This window comes from Arachis hypogaea, chromosome 7 (genome assembly GCF_003086295.3).
Source record: "Arachis hypogaea cultivar Tifrunner chromosome 7, arahy.Tifrunner.gnm2.J5K5, whole genome shotgun sequence".
NCBI classification, from domain to species: domain Eukaryota; kingdom Viridiplantae; phylum Streptophyta; class Magnoliopsida; order Fabales; family Fabaceae; genus Arachis; species Arachis hypogaea.
The window spans coordinates 41,009,463-41,035,825 of NC_092042.1; the positions used below are offsets into that span (position 1 = coordinate 41,009,463).

General features: G+C 38.6%; 1 protein-coding gene across 1 annotated transcript; it reads left to right on the top strand.

The window, feature by feature from the left end:
* The first annotated feature begins 21,951 nt into the window (after nt 1-21,951).
* On the top strand, nt 21,952-25,796 carry LOC112702961 (ALA-interacting subunit 3). The gene is made up of 8 exons (XM_025754220.2): nt 21,952-22,310; nt 22,662-22,720; nt 22,830-22,904; nt 22,997-23,107; nt 23,255-23,325; nt 23,623-23,920; nt 24,440-24,729; nt 25,468-25,796. Exons 1-8 carry the CDS (start codon nt 22,235-22,237, stop codon nt 25,520-25,522), a joined length of 1,035 nt encoding a protein of 344 aa, XP_025610005.1. The 5' UTR covers nt 21,952-22,234; the 3' UTR covers nt 25,523-25,796.
* Nucleotides 25,797-26,363: the final 567 nt, after the last annotated feature.

Consider the following 26,363-nt stretch of genomic DNA (forward strand, 5'->3'; position numbering starts at 1 on the left):
CAGAAGATGGAGCATCTCCAAAACCTCAACCTGTTCCCCATTACTGCAAAACAAGTACTTATTTCATGTTCTTTTACTTTTCACAATCAACCTTGATAATTATTGATATCCTGACTAAGATTTACAAGATAACTATAGCTTGCTTCAAGCCGACAATCTCCGTGGGATCGACCCTTACTCACGTAAGGTATTACTTGGACGACCCAGTGCACTTGCTGGTTAGTTGTGCGGGGTTGCAAAAGTGTGATTGCAATTTCGTGCACCAGGTTTTTGGCGCCGTTGCCGGGGATTGTTCGAGTTTGGACAACTGACGGTTTATCTTGTTGCTTAGATTAGGACTGTTTTATTTTTGTTGGTTTAGAGTCTTTTTGTTGAGTCTAGTTTCATATTTTAAGTTTGGTGTCAATTGCATGCTTTTGTTTTTCTTTGAATTTTCGAATTTGCATGTCTTTAGTCCCTTTTTGATCCGTAAAAATTCTAAGTTTGGTGTCCTCTTTGTGTTTTTCCCTTAAAATTTTCGAAAAATTAGTGTTTGATTTTCTAAAAATTTTAAGTTTGGTGTCATTTTGTTGTTTTTCTCTTTCCTCATTTCAAAAATCAAATCTTTTTCATAAAATTTTTTCAATCATATCTTTCTAATTGCTAATCTCAAAATCTTTTTAATTAACTAGTTGATTCAGTTTTCAATTTGTTTTGATCTTATTTTCTTTTAATTTTCGAAATTTTTTATTTTTTTTATTTTATTTTCCTTTTGTTTTTATTTTATTTTTCGGTTAATTCAAAAAAAAATAAAAATAAAAAGATATTTTTATCCACTTGCCATCCATATCATTTCCCTTTATCCATCATGGACTTAAGTGGGATTGAACAGTCCAGAAGGACTCTGGGGTCATATGCTAACCCCATTACAGCTGCATATGGGAGTAGAATCTGTACACCTCCCATCAAAGCAAGCAGCTTTGAGCTAAATCCTCAACTCAGTATTCCGGTCTTCCACAGGAAGAGCCTACTGAGTTTCTGGCACAGTTCTTACAAATTGTTGACACAGTACATGATAAAGAGGTAGATCAGGATGTCTACAGACTATTATTGTTTCCATTTGCTGTAAAAGATCAAGCTAAGAGGTGGTTGAATAACCAACCTACAGCAAGCATAAAGACATGAAAACAGTTATCAGACAAATTTCTGAATCACTTTTACCCTCCAAAGAGGATGACACAGCTAAGGCTGGACATCCAAGGCTTTAAACAAGAGGATAATGAATCCCTTTATAATGCCTGGGAGAGGTATAGAGGTATGCTAAGAAAATGCCCCTCTGAAATGTTTTCAGAGTGGGTACAGTTAGACATCTTTTACTATGGGCTTACAGAAAAAGCTCAGATGTCTTTAGACCACTCAGCTGGTAGATCTATACACATGAGAAAGACAATTGAAGAGGCTCAAGAGCTTATAGACACTGTTGCTAGAAACCAATATTTGTACTCTAGCAATGAGTTCTCTCCAAAAGGGGAAGTCATGGCAGTAGCCACTGATCCTAATCCTCAAGAACAGATGATTGAGCTTAATCAACAATTGCTCCTGATGACAGAATAGTTAGCAGAATTTAAAGAGATACTCCATGAAACTAAAGTTGCTAACAAGAACATAGAACTGCAGTTGAATCAAGCAAAACAGCAAATATCTAAACAGATAACAGAGGAATGTCAAGCAGTTCAACTGAGGAGTGGGAAGACACTGAATAACACTGCTCAAAAGAGCAAAAAGCCAAATAAGGAACAATTGACAGAGGATAACCAAACCACTGCTCAAAATCCCTCTGAGGATAGTAAGAGCCCAGAGAGGAACACTTTTAGCGTTCAAACGCCAGAAAAGGGGGGAAAGCTGGCATTAAACGCCCATTCCCTGCCCAGTTCTGGCGTTCAAACGCCAGAAAAGGGGGAAAAGTTGGCGTTAAACGCCCATTTTCCACCCAATCTTGGCGTTTAGACGCCAAGGGAGGATCAGACACCTGAGAGTGCTGACAGTAATCCCTCTAACAAGGCTTTTTCAACCACTTCTGTAAGGAATAAACCTGCAGCATCTAAGGTTGAAGAATATAAAGCCAAGATGCCTTATCCTCAAAAACTCCGCCAAGCGGAACAGGATAAGCAATTTGCCCGCTTTGCAGACTATCTAAGGACTCTTGAAATAAAGATTCCGTTTGCAGAGGCACTTGAGCAAATACCTTCTTATGCTAAGTTCATGAAAGAAATCTTAAGTCATAAGAAGGATTGGAGAGAAACTGAAAAAGTGTTTCTCACTGAAGAATGCAGTGCAGTCATTCTAAAAAGCTTACCAGAAAAGCTTCAAGATCCAGGAAGCTTTATGATACCATGCACATTAGAAGGTGCTTGCACTAAGACAGCCCTGTGTGACCTTGGAGCAAGTATCAATCTAATACCTACATCCACTATCAGAAAGCTTGGGTTGACTGAAGAAGTCAAACCAACCCGGATATGCCTCCAACTTGCTGATGGCTCCATTAAACATCCATCAAGCATAATAGAGGACATGATTGTCAAGGTTGGGCCATTCGCCTTTCCAACTGACTTTGTGGTGCTGGAAATGGAGGAGCACAAGAGTGCAACTCTCATTCTAGGAAGACCTTTCCTAGCAACTGGACGAACTCTTATTGATGTACAAAAAGGGGAAGTAACCCTGAGAGTCAATGAGGATGAGTTCAAGTTGAATGCTGTAAAAGCCATGCAGCATCCAGACACACCAAATGACTGCATGGGCGCTGACATTATTGACTCTCTGGTAGAAGAGATCAATATGACTGAAAGCCTAGAATCAGAGCTTGAGGACATCTTCAAGGATGCTCAGCTTGATCAAAAAGAACCAGAGGAAACAAAGGAATTTTTGAAAATTCCTCAGGAGGAGGATAAGCCTCCCAAACCTGAACTCAAACCACTACCACCATCCCTGAAGTATGCATTTCTGGGAGAGGGTGACACTTTTCCAGTGATTATAAGCTCTGCTTTAAATCCACAGGAAGAAGAAGCACTGATTCAAGTGCTAAAGACACACAAGACAGCTCTTGGGTGGTCCATAAGTGATCTTAAGGGCATTAGCCCAGCTAGATGCATGCACAAGATCCTGTTAGAGGATAATGCCAAACCAGTGGTCCAACTACAGAAGAGGCTAAATCCAGCCATGAAGGAAGTGGTGCAGAAAGAGGTCACTAAATTACTGGAGGCTGGGATTATTTATCCTATTTCTGATAGCCCCTGGGTGAGCCCTGTCCAAGTTGTCCCCAAAAAGGGAGGCATGACAGTGGTTCATAATGAAAAAAATGAACTGGTTCCTACAAGAACAGTCACAGGGTGGCGTATGTGTATTGACTACAGAAGGCTCAATACAGCCACCAGAAAGGATCATTTTCCTTTACCATTCATAGACCAAATGCTAGAAAGACTAGCTGGTCATGATTATTACTGCTTTTTGGATGGCTATTCAGGTTACAACCAAATTGCAGTAGATCCTCAAGACCAAGAGAAAATAGCATTTACTTGCCCTTCTGGCGTGTTTGCCTATAGAAGGATGCCTTTTGGTCTGTGTAATGCTCCTGCAACCTTTCAGAGATGCATGCTATCCATCTTCTCTGACATGGTGGAGAAATTCCTGGAAGTCTTCATGGATGACTTCTCAGTATATGGAGACTCATTCAGCTCCTGCCTTAACCACCTAGCACTTGTCTTGAAAAGGTGCCAAGAGACTAACCTGGTTTTAAACTGGGAGAAATATCACTTTATGGTGACTGAAGGAATTGTCCTTGGACACAAAATTTCAAGCAGGGGAATAGAGGTGGATAAGGCAAAGGTAGAGGTAATTGAAAAATTACCATCACCTGCCAATGTTAAGGCAATCAGAAGCTTTCTAGGGCATGCAGGATTCTATAGAAGGTATATAAAGGATTTGTCAAAAATTGCAAAACCTTTGAGCAACCTGCTAGCTGCTGACACACCATTTGTGTTTGATACACAGTGTCTGCAGGCATTTGAGACCCTGAAAGCCAAGCTGGTCACAGCACCAGTCAACTCTGCACCAGACTGAACATTGCCATTTGAACTAATGTGTGATGCCAGTGACCATGCCATTGGTGCAGTGTTGGGACAGAGGCATAACAAGCTTCTGCACGTCATTTATTATGCCAGCCGTGTTCTAAATGATGCACAGAAGAATTACACAACCACTGAAAAAGAGTTACTTGCAGTGGTCTATGCCATTGACAAGTTTAGATCCTACCTAGTGGGATCCAAAGTGATTGTGTACACTGACCATGCTGCTCTTAAATACTTACTCACAAAGCAGGATTCAAAACCCAGGCTTATAAGATGGGTGTTGCTTCTGCAAGAGTTTGATATAGAAATAAGAGACAGAAAAGGGACAGAGAACCAAGTAGCTGATCATCTGTCCCGAATAGAACCAGTAGCTGGGGCGTCCCTCCCTTCTACTGAGATCTCTGAGACTTTTCCAGATGAGCAACTCTTTGCCATTCAGGAAGCTCCATGGTTTGCAGATATTGCTAACTATAAAGCTGTGAGGTTCATACCCCAGGAGTACAGCAGAGTGCAAAGAAATAAATTAATTTCAGATGCCAAGTACTACCTATGGGATGAGCCATATCTCTTTAAGAGATGTGCAGACGGAGTGATCCGCAGATGTGTACTCAGAGAAGAAGCACAAAGGATCCTATGGCACTGCCATGGATCACAGTATGGAGGACATTTTGGAAGTGAGCGAACAGCCACTAAAGTCCTCCAATGTGGCTTCTACTGGCCTACTCTCTATAAAAATGCCCGAGAGTTTGTGCGTAACTGTGACAGTTGCCAAAGAGCTGGTAACTTGCCTCACGGATATGCCATGCCTCAACAAGGGATATTAGAGATAGAATTGTTTGATGTATGGGGAATTGACTTCATGGGTCCATTCCCACCATCATACTCAAACACTTACATTCTGGTAGCAGTGGACTATGTATCTAAGTGGGTAGAAGCAATTGCTACACCCACTAATGATACCAAGACCGTGCTGAAATTCCTCCAGAAACACATCTTCAGCAGGTTTGGTGTTCCAAGAGTACTAATCAGTGACGGGGGCACTCATTTCTGCAATAGACAGCTATACTCTGCTATGGTCAAATATGGAATTAGCCACAAAGTGGCAACTCTGTATCATCCACAGACAAATGGGCAAGCTGAAGTTTCTAACAGAGAGCTAAAAAGAATCCTAGAACGGACTGTGATAGCCCGAAGAAAGGATTGGGCAAAGAGTTTGGATGATGCTCTGTGGGCATACAGAACAGCATTCAAGACTCCTATAGGAACCTCTCCATACCAACTGGTGTATGGGAAGGCCTGTCATCTGCCCGTGGAACTGGAACATAAAGCCTACTGGGCAACCAGATTCCTAAACATGGATGCTCAGTTAGCTGGTGAAAAAAGATTGCTCCAGCTAAATGAGCTAGAGGAGTTCAGACTCAATGCCTTTGAAAATGCAAAAATTTATAAGGAAAAGGCAAAGAAGTGGCATGACAAGAAGTTGTCATCCAAAGTCTTTGAGCCAGGACAAAAAGTTCTGCTCTTCAACTCTAGGCTCAGATTGTTTCCAGGAAAACTTAAATTCCGGTGGAGGGGTCCGTATGTGATTACAGGAGTGTCACCATATGGATATGTTGAGCTTCAGGATATTGATTCTGACAAAAAGTTCATTGTTAATGGACAGAGAATCAAGCATTATCCTGAAGGCAATTTTGAGCAGGAATGCTCAAAACTGAGACTTGAGTGATTCTCAGTAAAGGTCCAGCTAAAGACAGTAAAGAAGCACTTGCTGGGAGGCAACCCAGTCATTAGCAGGTTATATGTTTTGTTTTTACAAAGGCAAGTATCAAAAATGAAGGAATTCACAGAGTTACAGAAGGATTCAGTGCAAAAAGCAGAGAAAAAGAGCTTACTGGCGAAAAAACGCCAGTAAGGGGTACTTTGGGCGTTAAACGCCAGAATGGGTACCATTCTGGGCATTTAACGCCAGTAAAGGTGCCATTTTGGGCGATAAACGCCAGAATGGGCACCATTCTGGGCGTTTAACGCCAGGTGTGCAGCATCCTGGGCGTTTAGCGAAACGCCCAGTGATAAAGGAATTCTAGCGTTTAACGCCAGCCAGGGCACCTGGCTGGGCGTTAAACGCCCACAATGGGCAACAAATGGGCGTTAAACGCCAGAATGGGTGCCATTCTGGGCGTTTAACGCCAGAAAGGTGGAGGATCAAGATTTTGCTTTCCAATCAGATTTTTTTCAAACTTTCCTTTTCTTACCCATACTTTTCTACACAAACACATCTCAACCTTTCATCATTCACCTTCAAATCTTCAAAAATCAAAATCATTCTTCAAATCTCTCTCATATCAATCCCAAATCTTATTCAAAAACTCACCCTTCTCTCAAATTCTCTCCATATCTTCTCAAATCTCCCTTCAATTTTTTTTCGAAATCTCCTTCCCCCACTTATAAAAACACGTTCGGCCTCCTCATTCCCCCACAGCATTCGAATTTGCTCTTCTCCTCTCTCTCTTCTTTCCTTTCTTTTGCTTGAGGACAAGCAAACCTCTAAGTTTGGTGTGCTTTTCTGTGATCACTAAGCCAAGATTCATCAAGATCATGGCTCCTAAGGGAAAACAAACCAATTTAAAAGGAAAGAAAGAGAATAATCCAAAGAATCTTTGGAATCAAGAGAAGTTCTTAACCAAAGAACATGAAGACCATTATCACAAAATAATGGGTCTGAGGTCAGTGATCCCGGAAGTTAAATTTGATCTGAAAGAAGATGAATATCCGGGGATCCAAGAGCAAATTCGAAACAGAGGATGGGAAGTTCTAACCAATCCTGAAATAAAGGTTGGAAGGAATATGGTTCAGGAATTCTACTCAAATCTGTGGCTAACAGATAAGCAGAGAATGACTGGAACTGCTTACCATACCTACAGAACCATGGTCAGAGGGAAAGTTATGTACTTCCATCTGGACAAAATAAGAGAAATCTTCAAATTGCCTCAACTGCAGGATGATCTTGATTCCTTTAATAGGAGAATGGTGAGAGCAGATAAAGGGTTGGATCAAGGTCTAGAGGACATATGCCTCCCTGGAACTAAGTGGATAACCAATTCAAAGGGTGTCCCAAACCAACTCAAGAGGGGAGACCTCAAACCAATTGCAAGAGGTTGGCTAGACTTTATTGGGCGTTCCATATTGCCCACTAGCAACCAATCTGAGGTCACTATCAAGAGAGCAGTGATGATTCATTGCATTATGCTTGGAAAAGAAGTGGAGGTTCATCATGTGATTGCTTGTGAGATCTACACAATTGCAAACAAGAATTCCACTGAAGCCAAACTGGCTTACCCAAGCTTGATCTCCTTGCTCTGTAAAGAGGTTGGGGTAAAGATGGGAGTAGATGAATTCATACCCATTGAACATCCAATCACCAAGAAGTCAATGGAAGGACAAATGCAAGACAACTCTATCAAAAGGAGGGCGCAGGAGTTCCTCCCTGAATTTCCTGAAATTGGCTACTGGGCCAGCCTAGAAGCATCTATCACCAAGTTGCAAGAGACTATGGAGCAACTTAAGGAAGAACAGCAGAATCAGAACTGCATGCTCTGCAAATTGCTGAAGGAACAAGAGAAACAGGGGCGTGAACTCCAAGAGCTGAAACGCCAGAAATTCTCCCCTCAATTTGAGGGAGCATCCACTTCTCAAAATCAAGGTTGTTGAGTCCTAACTCTGTGAAAACCTCTATCATTAGGAGCCTATTTAAATTTTTTGTTTTCTATTTTGTTTAGTCTCATTTTATATCTATTTTTGAGCCTTGTTCTTAATTCATAATTAATAAAATTTAAAATTCATGCCTTAAAGCTATGAATGTCCTATGAATCCATCACCTCTCTTAAATGAAAAATGCTTTAATCACAAAAGAACAAGAAGTACAGGATTTTGAATTTATCCTTGAAACTAGTTGAATTAGTTTGATGTGGTGACAATAATTTTTGTTTTCCGAATGAATGATTGAACAGTGCATATGTCTTTTGAATTTGTTGTTTTGAGAATGTTAAAATTGTTGGCTCTTGAAAGAATGAGGGAAAAAGAGAACTGTTATTGAGGATCTGAAAAATCATCAAATTGATTCTTGAAGCAAGAAAAAGCAGTGAATTAAAAAAAAACAACAAAAAAAATTTTTCGAAAAAAAAGAGAGAGAAAAGAAAGAGAAAAAGAAAAAAAAAGAGAGAAAAAGAAAGGAATAAAGTTGTGATCCAAGGCAAAAAGAGTGTGCTTAAGAACCCTGGACACCTCTAATTGGGGACTCTAGCAAAGCTGGGTCACAATCTGAAAATGGTTCACCCAATTATGTGTCTGTGGCATGTATGTATCCGGTGGTAATACTGGAAGACAGAGTGCTTTGGGCCACAGCCAAGACTTATACACTAGCTATGTTCAAGAATCATTATACTTAACTAGGAGAATCAATAACACTATCTGAGTTCTGAGTTCCTATAGATGCCAATCATTCTGAACTTCAAAGGATAAAGTGAGATGCCAAAACTGTTCGGAAGCAAAAAGCTACTAGTCCCGCTCATCTAATTGGAGCTAAGTTTCCTTGATATTTTGGAGTCTATAGTATATTCTCTTCTTTTTATCCTATTTTGATTTTCAGTTGCTTGGGGACAAGCAACAATTTAAGTTTGGTGTTGTGATGAGCGGATAATTTATACGCTTTTTGGCATTGTTTTTAGTATGTTTTTAGGATGATTTAGTTAGTTTTTAATATATTTTTATTAGTTTTTAGTTAAAATTCACTTTTCTGGACTTTACTATGAGTTTGTGTGTTTTTCTGTGATTTCAGGTATTTTCTGGCTGAAATTGAGGGTCCGGAGCAAAAATCTGATTCAGAGACTGAAAAGGACTGCAGATGCTGTTGGATTCTGACCTCCATGTACTCGAAGTGGATTTTCTGGAGCTACAGAAACCCAATTGGCACGCTCTCAACGGCTTTGGAAATTATACATCCTGGGCTTTCCAGCAATGTATAATAGTCCATACTTTGCCCGAGATTTGATGGCCCAAACCGGCGTGGCAAATCAGCCTCAGAATTTCCAGCGTTTAACGCTAGAACTGGCATAAAACTTGGAGTTAAACGCCCAAACTGGCATGAACGCTGGCGTTTAACTCCAGAAAAAGTCTCTACACATGAAAGCTTCAATGCTCAGCCCAACTACACACTAAATGGACCCAGAAGTGGATTTTTACGTCATTTACTCATCTCTGTATACCCTAGGTTACTAGTTCACTATTAATAGGATCTTTTGACATTGTATCTGTACCTCATGACACTTTACACGTTTCTATGTGTACCTTCCACGGCATGAGTCTCTAAACCCCATGGTTGGGGGTGAGGAGCTCTGCTGTGTCTTGATGGATTAATGCAATTACTACTGTTTTTCATTCAATCATGCTTGCTTCCATTCTAAGATATCACTTGTTCTTAACCCGGATGAATGTGATGATCCGTGACACTCATCATATTCTCAACTATGAACGTGTGCCTGACAACCACCTCCGTTCTATCTTAGATTGAGTAGATATCTCTTGGATTCCTTAACCAGAATCTTCGTGGTATAAGCTAGAACTGATGGCGGCATTCAAGAGAATCCGGAAGGTCTAAACCTTGTCTGTGGTATTCTGAGTAGGATTCAATGATTGAATGACTGTGACGAGCTTCAAACTCCTGAGGGCGGGGTGTTAGTGACAGACGCAAAAGAATCACTGGATTCTATTCCGGCCTGATTGAGAACCGACAGATGGATAGCCGTGCCGTGACAGGGTGCGTTGAACATTTCCACTGAGAGGATGGGAGGTAGCCACTGACAACGGTGACAGTAATCCCTCTAACAAGGCTTTTTCAACCACTTCTGTAAGGAATAAACCTGCAGCATCTAAGGTTGAAGAATATAAAGCTAAGATGCCCTATCCTCAAAAACTCCGCCAAGCGGAACAGGATAAGCAATTTGCCCGCTTTCCAGACTATCTAAGGACTCTTGAAATAAAGATTCCGTTTGCAGAGGCACTTGAGCAAATACCTTCTTATGCTAAGTTCATGAAAGAAATCTTAAGTCATAAGAAGGATTGGAGAGAAACTGAAAAAGTGTTTCTCACTGAAGAATGCAGTGCAGTCATTCTAAAAAGCTTACCAGAAAAGCTTCAAGATCCAGGAAGCTTTATGATACCATGCACATTAGAAGGTGCTTGCACTAAGACAGCCCTGTGTGACCTTGGAGCAAGTATCAATCTAATACCTACATCCACTATCAGAAAGCTTGGGTTGACTGAAGAAGTCAAACCAACCCGGATATGCCTCCAACTTGCTGATGGCTCCATTAAACATCCATCAAGCATAATAGAGGACATGATTGTCAAGGTTGGGCCATTCGCCTTTCCAACTGACTTTGTGGTGCTGGAAATGGAGGAGCACAAGAGTGCAACTCTCATTCTAGGAAGACCTTTCCTAGCAACTGGACGAACTCTTATTGATGTACAAAAAGGGGAAGTAACCCTGAGAGTCAATGAGGATGAGTTCAAGTTGAATTCTGTAAAAGCCATGCAGCATCCAGACACACCAAATGACTGTATGGGCGCTGACATTATTGACTCTCTGGTAGAAGAGATCAATATGACTGAAAGCCTAGAATCAGAGCTTGAGGACATCTTCAAGGATGCTCAGCTTGATCAAGAAGAACCAGAGGAAACAAAGGAATTTTCGAAAATTCCTCAGGAGGAGGATAAGCCTCCCAAACCTGAACTCAAACCACTACCACCATCCCTGAAGTATGCATTTCTGGGAGAGGGTGACACTTTTCCAGTGATTATAAGCTCTGCTTTAAATCCACAGGAAGAGGAAGCACTGATTCAAGTGCTAAAGACACACAAGACAGCTCTTGGGTGGTCCATAAGTGATCTTAAGGGCATTAGCCCAGCTAGATGCATGCACAAGATCCTGTTGGAGGATAATGCCAAACCAGTGGTCCAACCACAGAGGAGGCTAAATCCAGCCATGAAGGAAGTGGTGCAGAAAGAGGTCACTAAATTACTGGAGGCTGGGATTATTTATCCTATTTCTGATAGCCCCTGGGTGAGCCCTGTCCAAGTTGTCCCCAAAAAGGGAGGCATGACAGTGGTTCATAATGAAAAAAATGAACTGGTTCCTACAAGAACAGTCACAGGGTGGCGTATGTGTATTGACTACAGAAGGCTCAATACAGCCACCAGAAAGAATCATTTTCCTTTACCATTCATAGACCAAATGCTAGAAAGACTAGCTGGTCATGATTATTACTGCTTTTTGGATGGCTATTCAGGTTACAACCAAATTGCAGTAGATCCTCAAGACCAAGAGAAAACAGCATTTACTTGCCCTTCTGGCGTGTTTGCCTACAGAAGGATGCCTTTTGGTCTGTGTAATGCTCCTGCAACCTTTCAGAGATGCATGCTATCCATCTTCTCTGACATGGTGGAGAAATTCCTGGAAGTCTTCATGGATGACTTCTCAGTATATGGAGACTCATTCAGCTCCTGCCTTAACCACCTAGCACTTGTCCTGAAAAGGTGCCAAGAGACTAACCTGTTTTAAACTGGGAGAAATGTCACTTTATGGTGACTGAAGGAATTGTCCTTGGACACAAAATTTCAAGCAGGGGAATAGAGGTGGATAAGGCAAAGGTAGAGGTAATTGAAAAATTACCACCACCTGCCAATGTTAAGGCAATCAGAAGCTTTCTAGGGCATGCAGGATTCTATAGAAGGTTTATAAAGGATTTGTCAAAAATTGCAAAATCTTTGAGCAACCTGCTAGCTGCTGACACACCATTTGTGTTTGATACACAGTGTCTGCAGGCATTTGAGACCCTGAAAGCCAAGCTGGTCACAGCACTAGTCATCTCTGCACCAGACTGGACATTGCCATTTGAACTAATGTGTGATGCCAGTGACCATGCCATTGGTGCAGTGTTGGGACAGAGGCATAACAAGCTTCTGCACGTCATTTATTATGCCAGCCGTGTTCTAAATGATGCACAGAAGAATTACACAACCACTGAAAAAGAGTTACTTGCAGTGGTCTATGCCATTGACAAGTTTAGATCCTACCTAGTGGGATCCAAAGTGATTGTGTACACTGACCATGCTGCTCTTAAATACTTACTCACAAAGCAGGATTCAAAACCCAGGCTTATAAGATGGGTGTTGCTTCTGCAAGAGTTTGATATAGAAATAAGAGACAGAAAAGGGACAGAGAACCAAGTAGCTGATCATCTGTCCCGAATAGAACCAGTAGCTGGGGCGTCCCTCCCTTCTACTGAGATCTCTGAGACTTTCCCAGATGAGCAACTCTTTGCCATTCAGGAAGCTCCATGGTTTGCAGATATTGCAAATTATAAAGCTGTGAGGTTCATACCCCAGGAGTACAGCAGAGTGCAAAGAAATAAATTAATTTCAGATGCCAAGTACTACCTATGGGATGAGCCATATCTCTTTAAGAGATTTGCAGACGGAGTGATCCGCAGATGTGTACCCAGAGAAGAAGCACAAAGGATCCTATGGCACTGCCATGGATCACAGTATGGAGGACATTTTGGAAGTGAGCGAACAGCCACTAAAGTCCTCCAATGTGGCTTCTACTGGCCTACTCTCTATAAAGATGCCCGAGAGTTTGTGTGTAACTGTGACAGTTGCCAAAGAGCTGGTAACTTGCCTCACGGATATGCCATGCCTCAACAAGGGATATTAGAGATAGAATTGTTTGATGTATGGGGAATTGACTTCATGGGTCCATTCCCACCATCATACTCAAACACTTACATTCTGGTGGCAGTGGACTATGTATCTAAGTGGGTAGAAGCAATTGCTACACCCACTAATGATACCAAGACCGTGCTGAAATTCCTCCAGAAACACATCTTCAGCAGGTTTGGTGTTCCAAGAGTACTAATCAGTGATGGGGACACTCATTTCTGCAATAGACAGCTATACTCTGCTATGGTCAGATATGGAATTAGCCACAAAGTGGCAACTCCGTATCATCCAAAGACAAATGGGCAAGGTGAAGTCTCTAACAGAGAGCTAAAAAGAATCCTAGAACGGACTGTGATAGCCCGAAGAAAGGATTGGGCAAAGAGTTTGGATGATGCTCTGTGGGCGTACAAAACAGCATTCAAGACTCCTATAGGAACCTCTCCATACCAACTGGTGTATGGGAAGGCCTGTCATCTGCCCGTGGAACTGGAACATAAAGCCTACTGGGCAACCAGATTCCTAAACATGGATGCTCAGTTAGCTGGTGAAAAAAGATTGCTCCAGCTAAATGAGCTAGAGGAGTTCAGACTCAATGCCTTTGAAAATGCAAAAATTTATAAGGAAAAGGCAAAGAAGTGGCATGACAAGAAGTTGTCATCCAGAGTCTTTGAGCCAGGACAAAAAGTTCTGCTCTTCAACTCTAGGCTCAGATTGTTTCCAGGAAAACTTAAATTCCGGTGGAGGGGTCCGTATGTGATTACAGGAGTGTCACCATATGGATATGTTGAGCTTCAGGATATTGATTCTGACAAAAAGTTCATTGTTAATGGACAGAGAATCAAGCATTATCTTGAAGGCAATTTTGAGCAGGAATGCTCAAAACTGAGACTTGAGTGATTCTCAGTAAAGGTCCAGCTAAAGACAGTAAAGAAGCACTTGCTGGGAGGCAACCCAGTCATTAGCAGGTTATATGTTTTGTTTTTACAAAGGCAAGTATCAAAAATGAAGGAATTCACAGAGTTACAGAAGGATTCAGTGCAAAAAGCAGAGAAAAAGAGCTTACTGGCGAAAAAACGCCAGTAAGGGGTACTTTGGGCGTTAAACGCCAGAATGGGTACCATTCTGGGCGTTTAACGCCAGTAAAGGTGCCATTTTGGGCGATAAACGCCAGAATGGGCACCATTCTGGGCGTTTAACGCCAGGTGTGCAGCATCCTGGGCGTTTAGCGAAACGCCCAGTGATAAAGGAATTCTGGCGTTTAACGCCAGCCAGGGCACCTGGCTGGGCGTTAAACGCCCACAATGGGCAACAAATGGGCGTTAAACGCCAGAATGGGTGCCATTCTGGGCGTTTAACGCCAGAAAGGTGGAGGATCAAGATTTTGCTTTCCAATCAGATTTTTTTCAAACTTTCCTTTTCTTACCCATACTTTTCTACACAAACACATCTCAACCTTTCATCATTCACCTTCAAATCTTCAAAAATCAAAATCATTCTTCAAATCTCTCTCATATCAATCCCAAATCTTATTCAAAAACTCACCCTTCTCTCAAATTCTCTCCATATCTTCTCAAATCTCCCTTCAATTTTTTTTCGAAATCTCCTTCCCCCACTTATAAAAACACGTTCGGCCTCCTCATTCCCCCACAGCATTCGAATTTGCTCTTCTCCTCTCTCTCTTCTTTCCTTTCTTTTGCTTGAGGACAAGCAAACCTCTAAGTTTGGTGTGCTTTTCCGTGATCACTAAGCCAAGATTCATCAAGATCATGGCTCCTAAGGGAAAACAAACCAATTTAAGAGGAAAGAAAGAGAATAATCCAAAGAATCTTTGGAATCAAGAGAAGTTCTTAACCAAAGAACATGAAGACCATTATCACAAAATAATGGGTCTGAGGTCAGTGATCCCAGAAGTTAAATTTGATCTGAAAGAAGATGAATATCCGGGGATCCAAGAGCAAATTCGAAACAGAGGATGGGAAGTTCTAACCAATCCTGAAATAAAGGTTGGAAGGAATATGGTTCAGGAATTCTACTCAAATCTGTGGCTAACAGATAAGCAGAGAATGACTGGAACTGCTTACCATACCTACAGAACCATGGTCAGAGGGAAAGTTATGTACTTCCATCTGGACAAAATAAGAGAAATCTTCAAATTGCCTCAACTGCAGGATGATCCTGATTCCTTTAATAGGAGAATGGTGAGAGCAGATAAAGGGTTGGATCAAGTTCTAGAGGACATATGCCTCCCTGGAACTAAGTGGATAACCAATTCAAAGGGTGTCCCAAACCAACTCAAGAGGGGAGACCTCAAACCAATTGCAAGAGGTTGGCTAGACTTTATTGGGCGTTCCATATTGCCCACTAGCAACCAATCTGAGGTCACTATCAAGAGAGCAGTGATGATTCATTGCATTATGCTTGGAAAAGAAGTGGAGGTTCATCATGTGATTGCTTGTGAGATCTACACAATTGCAAACAAGAATTCCACTGAAGCCAAACTGGCTTACCCAAGCTTGATCTCCTTGCTCTGTAAAGAGGTTGGGGTAAAGATGGGAGTAGATGAATTCATACCCATTGAACATCCAATCACCAAGAAGTCAATGGAAGGACAAATGCAAGACAACTCTATCAAAAGGAGGGCGCAGGAGTTCCTCCCTGAATTTCCTGAAATTGGCTACTGGGCCAGCCTAGAAGCATCTATCACCAAGTTGCAAGAGACTATGGAGCAACTTAAGGAAGAACAGCAGAATCAGAACTGCATGCTCTGCAAATTGCTGAAGGAACAAGAGAAGCATGGGCGTGAACTCCAAGAGCTGAAACGCCAGAAATTCTCCCCTCAATTTGAGGGAGCATCCACTTCTCAAAATCAAGGTTGTTGGGTCCTAACTCTGTGAAAACCTCTATCATTAGGAGCCTATTTAAATTTTTTGTTTTCTATTTTGTTTAGTCTCATTTTATATCTATTTTTGAGCCTTGTTCTTAATTCATAATTAATAAAATTTAAAATTCATGCCTTAAAGCTATGAATGTCCTATGAATCCATCACCTCTCTTAAATGAAAAATGCTTTAATCACAAAAGAACAAGAAGTACAGGATTTCGAATTTATCCTTGAAACTAGTTGAATTAGTTTGATGTGGTGACAATAATTTTTGTTTTCCGAATGAATGATTGAACAGTGCATATGTCTTTTGAATTTGTTGTTTTGAGAATGTTAAAATTGTTGGCTCTTGAAAGAATGAGGGAAAAAGAGAACTGTTATTGAGGATCTGAAAAATCATCAAATTGATTCTTGAAGCAAGAAAAAGCAGTGAATTTAAAAAAAAAACAACAAAAAAAATTTTTCGAAAAAAAAGAGAGAGAAAAGAAAGAGAAAAAGAAAAAAAAAAGAGAGAAAAAGAAAGGAATAAAGTTGTGATCCAAGGCAAAAAGAGTGTGCTTAAGAACCCTGGACACCTCTAATTGGGGACTCTAGCAAAGCTGGGTCACAATCTGAAAATGGTTCACCCAATTATGTGTCTGTGGCATGTATGTATCCGGTGGTAATACTGGAAGACAGAGTGCTTTGGGCCACAGCCAAGACTCATACACTAGCTATGTTCAAGAATCATTATACTTAACTAGGAGAATCAATAACACTATCTGAGTTCTGAGTTCCTATAGATGCCAATCATTCTGAACTTCAAAGGATAAAGTGAGATGCCAAAACTGTTCGGAAGCAAAAAGCTACTAGTCCCGCTCATCTAATTGGAGCTAAGTTTCCTTGATATTTTGGAGTCTATAGTATATTCTCTTCTTTTTATCCTATTTTGATTTTCAGTTGCTTGGGGACAAGCAACAATTTAAGTTTGGTGTTGTGATGAGCGGATAATTTATACGCTTTTTGGCATTGTTTTTAGTATGTTTTTAGGATGATTTAGTTTGTTTTTAATATATTTTTATTAGTTTTTAGTTAAAATTCACTTTTCTGGACTTTACTATGAGTTTGTGTGTTTTTCTGTGATTTCAGGTATTTTCTGGCTGAAATTGAGGGTCCGGAGCAAAAATCTGATTCAGAGACTGAAAAGGACTGCAGATGCTGTTGGATTCTGACCTCCCTGCACTCGAAGTGGATTTTCTGGAGCTACAGAAGCCCAATTGGCACGCTCTCAATGGCGTTGGAAAGTAGACATCCTGGGCTTTTCAGCAATGTATAATAGTTCATACTTTGCCCGAGATTTGATGGCCCAAATCGGCGTGGCAAATCAGCCTCAGAATTTCCAGCGTTTAACGCTGGAACTGGCATAAAACTTGGAGTTAAACGCCCAAACTGGCATGAAAGCTGGCGTTTAACTCCAGAAAAAGTCTCTACACATGAAAGCTTCAATGCTCTGCCCAAGCACACACTAAGTGGACCCAGAAGTGGATTTTTACGTCATTTACTCATCTCTGTATACCCTAGGTTACTAGTTCACTATTAATAGGATCTTTTGACATTGTATCTGTACCTCATGACACTTTACATGTTTCTTTGTGTACCTTCCACGGCATGAGTCTCTAAACCCCATGGTTGGGGGTGAGGAGCTCTGCTGTGTCTTGATGGATTAATGCAATTACTACTGTTTTTCATTCAATCATGCTTGCTTCCATTCTAAGATATCACTTGTTCTTAACCCGGATGAATGTGATGATCCATGACACTCATCATATTCTCAACTATGAAAGTGTGCCTGACAACCACCTCCGTTCTATCTTAGATTGAGTAGATATCTCTTGGATTCCTTAACCAGAATCTTCGTGGTATAAGCTAGAACTGATGGCGGCATTCAAGAGAATCCGGAAGGTCTAAACCTTGTCTGTGGTATTCTGAGTAGGATTCAATGATTGAATGACTGTGACGAGCTTCAAACTCCTGAGGGCGGGGTGTTAGTGACAGACGCAAAAGAATCACTGGATTCTATTCCGGCCTGATTGAGAACCGACAGATGGATAGCCGTGCCGTGACAGGGTGCGTTGAACATTTCCACTAAGAGGATGGGAGGTAGCCACTGATAACGGTAAAACTCTTGCATACAGCTTGCCATGGAATGAGCCTTGCGTGCTTGAAGAAGAAGACAGTAGGAAAGCCAAGATTCAGAAGATGAAGCATCTCCAAAACCTCAACCTGTTCCCCATTACTGCAAAACAAGTACTTATTTCATGTTCTTTTGCTTTTCACAATCAACCTTGATAATTATTGATATCCTGACTAAGATTTACAAGATAACCATAGCTTGCTTCAAGCCGACAATCTCCGTGGGATCGACCCTTACTCACGTAAGGTATTACTTGGACGACCCAGTGCACTTGCTGGTTAGTTGTGCGGGGTTGCAAAAGTGTGATTGCAATTTCGTGCACCACAAGGGCAGAAGCACAGCTAGTGATGGTGCAGTTTTGTTTTTGGCCAAAAGTGTCGCAAAAACGTCGAAATTCAACCACTTTGAGTTCGAATCTCTCTAACTCCTCAGGCGTGCTCCATGGGTGTTTCAAGAGGAGTTCTCTATACATGGAGGAAAGTAAAAATTCATCATGGCTACTATTTTTAAAAAGAAAAAAAAGAGAAAGAACAAGAGTTTACCTAGCCGAAATTTCCATATAAACGCAAGGATTAGCGAAAACGGGTAAAAGTTTGTGCTTGTATAGTTTGAGTCCTTGAAGAACACATGAAGAACAACAGAAGAAGAGTTGAAATATGGGCTGGGTCACAGAGAGTAGGTGCAAAAATTTTCTCTCTTCTCTCTCAAGAATTCGGTCAAAAGAGTGTAAAAATATGTAAAGTATTTTATGAACTTTGTGGCTAATACTTTCTTAAATAAAAAATCAAAGTCTTGCTGAATTTATGATGGTAAAAGTGGCTGAAATTTTTGTGATTAAGGGCTGGGCTTCAATGAATAAGGGGCGTGAAAACGAGGAAGCTTGGTCAGCGCTTGTGTGTCAAGTTTATCCACAATTAACCGCATTTAGTTACTCGAGGTTAAAAATACAGCAGAGATGGGTGAAAAGCTGAGATAGTCTCTGTCTAAAGGCGGAGAAGAATATACAAGTTCTAGGAGTCATTTGCGGAATACTAGTTAGAAATTTAGTTCGGATAACTTTTACCGTGCGGTAAAATAATTAATGGCTAATATTTATTCTTAAATGAGTAAATCATGAATGGATGACGAATATAAATCTTGAGGCACATTTAGTTGGGTAGAAATTATTTTGACCACTGGTTTCGAAGTTTTCGGTTACAAGAGTTATTTTCGGCGCACATAAAACCGTTACTAAAAGTGAATTTCCGGCTCAAAAAGTCTCTAGTGAGGAAAATAAATCAATTGTAATCTAATATTTATTATTTACTAGTCAAAATTGACTTAGGGGGATTAATTATCCTCATAAAGTCAATTTTGACATTATTAATGGCCTTTTTCTATTTAATTTTTTATTATTTTATTTTATTTTATTTTATTTTTAAAATTTTTTTTTCATTGGCCCGACCTCACTATTTTTTGTTGGACTGTGGTTCAGAATTTTGTGAAATAATTTTTAAAATAACCAAAAAAGTCTATTTATCAAAAAACGGGTTCTTTCAATATTAATATAAAAAAATTAAAAGAGATTTTTGAAAAGAAAATGAAAGCAATAATCCTGTAGAAAAATATATCAATAGTGCCAGATAACGATATGTTGACAGACTTATAATAGAAAAATAATCTCTTTCACTTGAAAATATAATAACTAAAAAATTTATTATTTATTAGTCTCTTTCACTTGAAAATATAATAAGTAAATGGATATTTAAAACAAAATTAAAGCCAGATGAGAGCATTGAATGAAACAAGGCTCAATTGGTAGCAAATAGGTACACACAAACACCTGGATTAAATTTCTTTGACACTTATAGTCTAGTTGCTAAAATGACAATTTTGAGAATACCTTTTAGCAATTGAAGCCGCAAATATTTGGCATAAACAGCACCTGAATATCAATAAACTTTTTCTATATGCGGACTTAGATGAAGAAGTTTACATGAAGATCCCTTAAGACTTGACAGTGCCAAAAAGCAATCTTGTGTGCAAGCTTCAGAAATTCTAGTCGACAGTGGAATGTGAAGCTTACAAGCATGTTGTTAGGCCTTGGGTATACTCAATCAAGACACGATTACTCTTTCTTCACTAAGCTTGAAGATGGTCATCTCACAATCATTTTAGTTTATGTAGATGATCTGATTTTAGCGGGCTCTAACTTAGAGAGATCAATTTTCTAAAGCAGAAATTGGATGAGGCCTTTAAAATTAAAGACATTGGAGAATTGAAATACATTTTAGGTTTGGAGATTGCAAGAGGATCAAAGGGTATCACCGTGAATCAGAGAAAATATGTCATTGATCTACTTGAGAAATGACAAAAGATGGTGCTCTAACCTACTCAAATGTTCTCCATTATAGGCGATTAATTGAAAGGTTAGTTTACTTTACCACAACTAGGCTAGATATCGCTTTCGTGTTGAGGAAGTTGAATGATTGTTTAGATTGTCCAACCCAAGCTCACTATACAGCGGCTTTACGTGTGCTTAAGTATCTTAAACAATCACCAACCACTTGCTTATTCTTTGTTACATTCTCATACTTCTCTCCAACAGGTTTCTCAGATGCCGATTGGGCAGCCTACCCCGATACAAGACGGTTTGTAATTGGTTACTGCTTCTATCTTGGCAGTTCTCTCTTATCATGGAAGAGCAAAAAGTAACTCATTGTGGTTCGATCATTCTCTGAGACAAAGTATCGTGCACTTGCTCTGGTTGTTTGTGAGGCTCAATGGATCTCTTTCATCCTTGCCTATCTCCATCTCCTGGTTACAAAGTTCATACCACTTTATTGTGATAGTCAATTCGTACTCTACATAGCTGACAATCCAGTATTTCATGAGAGGACGAAACATAATGAAATTGACTGTTATATTGTTAGAGAGAGAGCCATTTCTGATTTAGTGAAGCTGCTTCTGATTTTCACCAAGACTCAAGTCGCTGACATCCTCACGAAACCGTTATCTCCAAGATTATTCAAACATGTTTTTCCAAATTTAGATTGTATAGTATCTACACTTCAAATTTGAGAGAAAATATCACTTAATTTTGTCATTATAATTTGTCTTCACATTTTTTTCTTTTATTTTTTTATGAATTCTCTAATTAATCGGTCTGACTTCTGTCATAATAGTAAGTTGCAGTTTGTCTCAAATTACAATTTGAGAGAGAACATTAGTAGAGTGAGTATATGTTTATTAGTGAAAAAAATTAATAAAAAAGTATTGATAGTTTGTAATAATAACTTAAGAGAAAAGGTTAATTCCTAACCCTTTACTTTTTTTTTTTATCCCGTTTTCGTTATATTTTTAGACTGGCTTTTCAATGATAAAAAACACAACATTTAACACCAAGTATAATTATGCTGGTACTTTCTCCTTTATTTTCATTTTTTTATGTTCTTCATGGCCGAAAATATGAAAAAGAAGAAGAAGCTGAAGAAAAAGAAGATAACATTCTGAATTAATAGAAAAGAATTAGACTTATATAAAAAGGAGAGACTGAATTGAATCTCAATTGCAATTTGGTCACATCAGCTAGCTAGCGCTGTAGCATCCAGCATGATAATAGAAATTTGATTGGGAGGATCACTATTTATTTATTTATTTTTAAACAAAAACTTTTAATGTTTCCAATATATTTAATAAATTAAATTTTTTTTATTTTTTAGTAAATAATCAAATTGATTCTAATGAATTCTAGATGAGATGTTTTGATTTTATTAAATTTTTATTACTAAAAGTCTCAGAAATTATTCTATCGAACAAATTTTAATTTGTATTAGATAAATATAGTAAACAAATTTAATTGAAATATAAGTGTTTAAAAAATATTTTTATAAAAAAAATTAGCCCTCTTAAAAGACCTCTTGTATTAGAAAATTTTAGGATAATAAAAATTTATTGAAAATTAACGTATTCAATTATTCAGTTTACAATTTTTTTAAACCAATTTAAATATTTAATTATTTTTATTTTCCAAACAAAATTGTCCCAAAAAGTAAAAGAAAGTTGCAGGCTGAGCTTTTTGTATTTGTTTGACTCTCCTAGTATAATTAGTACCATCATAACGTCTTTGTTAAATTTGCATTTCTTTTTACTCTCATTCTTCGTCTTTGCTAGTTTCACTTTCCGCCTCCTCCTCCCCCTTCTTCTTATCTGTGTTTTTTCTCTCAAAATTCCTCTGTTTCTTCCTTCAATTTCTGTTCGGCGGTTTCAGTTCCCGTTGAATCCCCCTCAAAGACGAAGTCTTTGATAGATTCTGATTCGGGAAATGTCATCTTCTGGTGCTGCTGGTGCTGGATCAACCGATTCCACAGCTGCAAGAAGAAACACCAAGCGGCCTAAGTGTAATAATACTCTTTTTCCTTTCATCAATTTTCTTTTCAGTGATCTGTTATTCTTAAACGGCAAAAGTAACCAACTGTAAATAGTTCCGTTATGTTAAACCGAAAAGGCTCGGTACTATTTGACTATTAGTTTTTATAGGCGTGGAAATATTTCGGGTACAGGTTGATATTTTACTCTGCAGAGGTTTACGTTGCTATATTTCACTGTGTTTGGTTGAGAAAAGAATTTGATCCAAGGTCCAAGGAGATGATAGCGTGATTTAATTTATATCAATAATTGCCTTTGTGTCTTTTATTTTTTTATATTTTTAATTTGATAATAGTTCTGTTTAATAACTTAATGACATTCAGATTCAAAGTTTACACAGCAAGAACTTCCAGCGTGCAAGCCAATTCTTACGCCACGAGCGGTAACAATGCCTGTTTGAAGAAGTTGTTTGTAACTATTTTTAACATAGGATTCGTGTTCAAGTTGTTGTTTATGTAGAACTTGAACTTAATTTAATGTCTTCCTTGCAGGTTATTTCGGCATTCTTGCTTGTTAGTGTTGTATTCGTCCCAGTTGGTGTTGCTTCATTACTCGCTTCACGAAAGGTCTGCTTGAGAGATATAATGTGTTGGAGTTTATGCCAAAGTTTTATATTTTTTATTTCTTAGCTTTATTTATTTTTTCTTGGATATATCAGGTTGTTGAAATTGTTTATAGGTATGATTCAAAGTGCATACCAAAGAATGTTACGAACAAGGTAGCATATATTCAAAGTTCTGCTGATAAAGCATGTAGCATAACACTCAATGTAAGTCCTCTTGGTGCCACATTATTTAGTTTGTTGAATATTGGTTCTTGGTAATTTTTCTCAGTTTTCAGTTATTATGTTTGATATTTAATAGTTTTTGTTGAAATTCTCTTAACTTTTCTCTTCCTAAACTTTACTCTTGTGAAGGTGACCAAGCATATGAAGTCACCTGTTTACATTTACTATCAGCTTGACAACTTCTACCAGAATCATCGCCGGTATGTAGTAGCCCTTTTTTTCTCAAGCATTACACATTCTTTTCATCTATTTCAATTTTATTTTTAAGATGTACTAAGCGAGCAGAAAATTGTAAGAAACAAGGTTCTTTGTGGTCTGTTTTTCGTTACTTTCATATATAATTATTATTTTTTCAATCTTCCTAAAAGTTGATGTTTTTGTTCTTCAGCAGTGCCTTAATTATTTTTACAATCAAGTATTGCCATGGTTTAGATGCATATAATTCGTTCTGTATGAGTGTTTGTACTCTAATAATTAGATCATTTTCTATAATTTAGGTATGTAAAAAGCCGAAGTGATGAGCAGTTGAGGAAGCGTGGTGAAGAGAACGAAACAAGTACTTGTAAGCCTGAAGATATGGTCAATGGAAGGGCAATTGTACCTTGTGGTCTTATAGCTTGGAGTCTATTCAATGACACATACAGCTTCTCTGTCAACAAAAGGAATTTGACGGTGAACAAGAAAGGCATTTCTTGGAAGAGTGATAGGAATCACAAATTTGGAAAAGATGTTTTCCCTAAAAACTTCCAGAATAGTTCTATTATAGGTGGTGCACATCTGAATGAATCCATACCAGTAAGTATCTATTTACATGGAAATGTATTTTGATTGAATTAACCATCTAATTTTATGTTTAATTGTCAATGTAATTGGAAGCTTTATCTTTGACTGCAATGTAAGTTTTGCTGTTCACCCGTTCATGTGCTATTTTGTTAAGCTTGCATCATTTGCTTTACTTATTACTATTACCATTATTCTTATTATTAGCATATTTCCTGTCACTATGGAGATGCCATGAAAAATTATTGGTAAAATCATTAAGAGAAAAGGATTTTAATCAATCGTCTATAAACATTGTCTATGACTAGATACTATGGTATAAATGTATAATCTGGTAGAATAATGCTTGGAAAGAGAATCTATTGTACTGCTATATTTTTGTATTCTTCTAGTCTGTTCAACAAACTTCTTTTTCATTTCAATTACTTCCAACATACTATACTGTTCGTATTAGATTACTTTGCTATTCTCACTAAATATGTCTACCAATGAGGTACATTGCTCACTTTTTTGTGTTTTTTATTTATTGATCAGTTGAGAGAGCAGGAGGATCTTATTGTCTGGATGCGAACTGCTGCACTACCAACTTTTAGGAAGTTGTACGGAAAAATAGAGGAGGATCTGAAAGAAGGTGAACTCGTAAATGTAACATTGAACAACAACTATAACACATACAGTTTCAATGGCAAGAAGAAGCTTGTGTTGTCGACTACTACCTGGCTTGGTGGGAAGAATGACTTCCTTGGAATCGCCTACCTTACTGTTGGAGGATTGTGCTTCTTTTTGGCTTTGGCTTTTACCATTGTATATTTTGTTAAGCCAAGGTACACTAAATTTTTCAGCTGAGTTTAAAATTTGATTAGATGCAGGGTCATTCTTTTGGTAGCTTAAATATGCTTTCTTATTTTGTTGCTGTATTTTTTAACAAGTATTTTCAGCTTTACCATATTGAAAAATTTTGCATGCAATTATTCATTCTCTGCAATAGCACGCGGAACCTAAATTCTTAGTTCTATGACTTATGACATATATAAGGGGAGTCTTGAAGTAATAGTTGAGTTGTCTCCGTGTAACCTTAAGGTCAGGACTCAGGAGTTTAAATCGTATAAATAGCCACTGATGCATTTTATTAAGTTAGAGGGCTTACATTACACTATTTGGGTGTGAAACAGGAGATGCTTGTGCACTGGCTGGCCTTTCTTTAAGACTTGTGACACATTAAGCAAATCTTGCGATTAGTCAAATCTAAGAGTTTAGCTTAAACTTTTTACACCCTTTTTAATCTTGGAATTAGTATTGGTTCTATTCATTAATCCAATTAGAACCTGCATTATTTTTATGACTGGTATGTTTAGTGTATTGTACTTATGAAATCTTGTGCTACGAGAAAATCCTCTTGTGATGATGGTGATTAGTAGCTTGATTAGAAGTTGTATAAGAGAAGGAGAAAAAATGTCATGCTTTGTGGTTCTATTTCATATGATTTTTTAATGAATCACTAAAATTTTCTCATAAATAACAAGGCAGTTTTAGGCTCTAACCTTCTATATCTGTATTTGTAGGCAACTTGGAGACCCTTCATATTTGTCATGGAATAGAAACCCAGGAGGGCATTGAATGAAGAAATAATTGTTCATTTTTTTATATCTTCCAAGATTGTGGCTTCGGCAAATGTGGCAGGTGTAATTTTTGTACATCTATGTTACTACATGTAAAACAGGTATTCGTATCATTCTCTTCCCTCCCCTATCATAAAGATAACCAATAAAAGACAATTGTTTTGCATGTTTTATGCATCATAGTTGACTTATCTTGTATGTCCCTATAAATAGAATCCAGTGTACTCAATAAGAAGATATACTCAATCAGACACTCAGAATTTTACATCAAACATTTTGTTTCACAACTAAATTTTATTATATTCTATATCCCTCGAGAATTTTAGGCTTATACTTATAAGTCCTTGAATAATAGCATGGAAAACTTGCAAACAAAAAGATGAAATGTGTCCAATGTTGCAACTTTTCAAAGATTCATTTGATACTTTTTTTGTGCGTGTGTAAACAGATGCATCCCACAATGCCGTGAGGGCTTTCACATAAACGTTAGAAGAGACACTACAACACTCATATCAACCCGATACAATTATCCCAGTAAAGTAGTACATAGTCGACATAAACATATATTAGTCATGGCCTATTTAGATAAACCCTAGTTTGGTACTCAAACTAACAAGAAAAACAATAAAGTCCTACCTCTAAAGAAAAATACTAACAAAAGAGACGGAAAAACACTCTAATCTCTAAAACATCACAAGACGTCCGGTATCTTCAAAATGCAAAACGTATTTCTGAGCTCCGTCGTTGATCACATGTGGTTGTGGATACTCATGGCTAGTGCTGGATGGCTGGAAAAAATCATCATAACGAAACTCAGAAAGCGGAGTTTCGTACGAAGT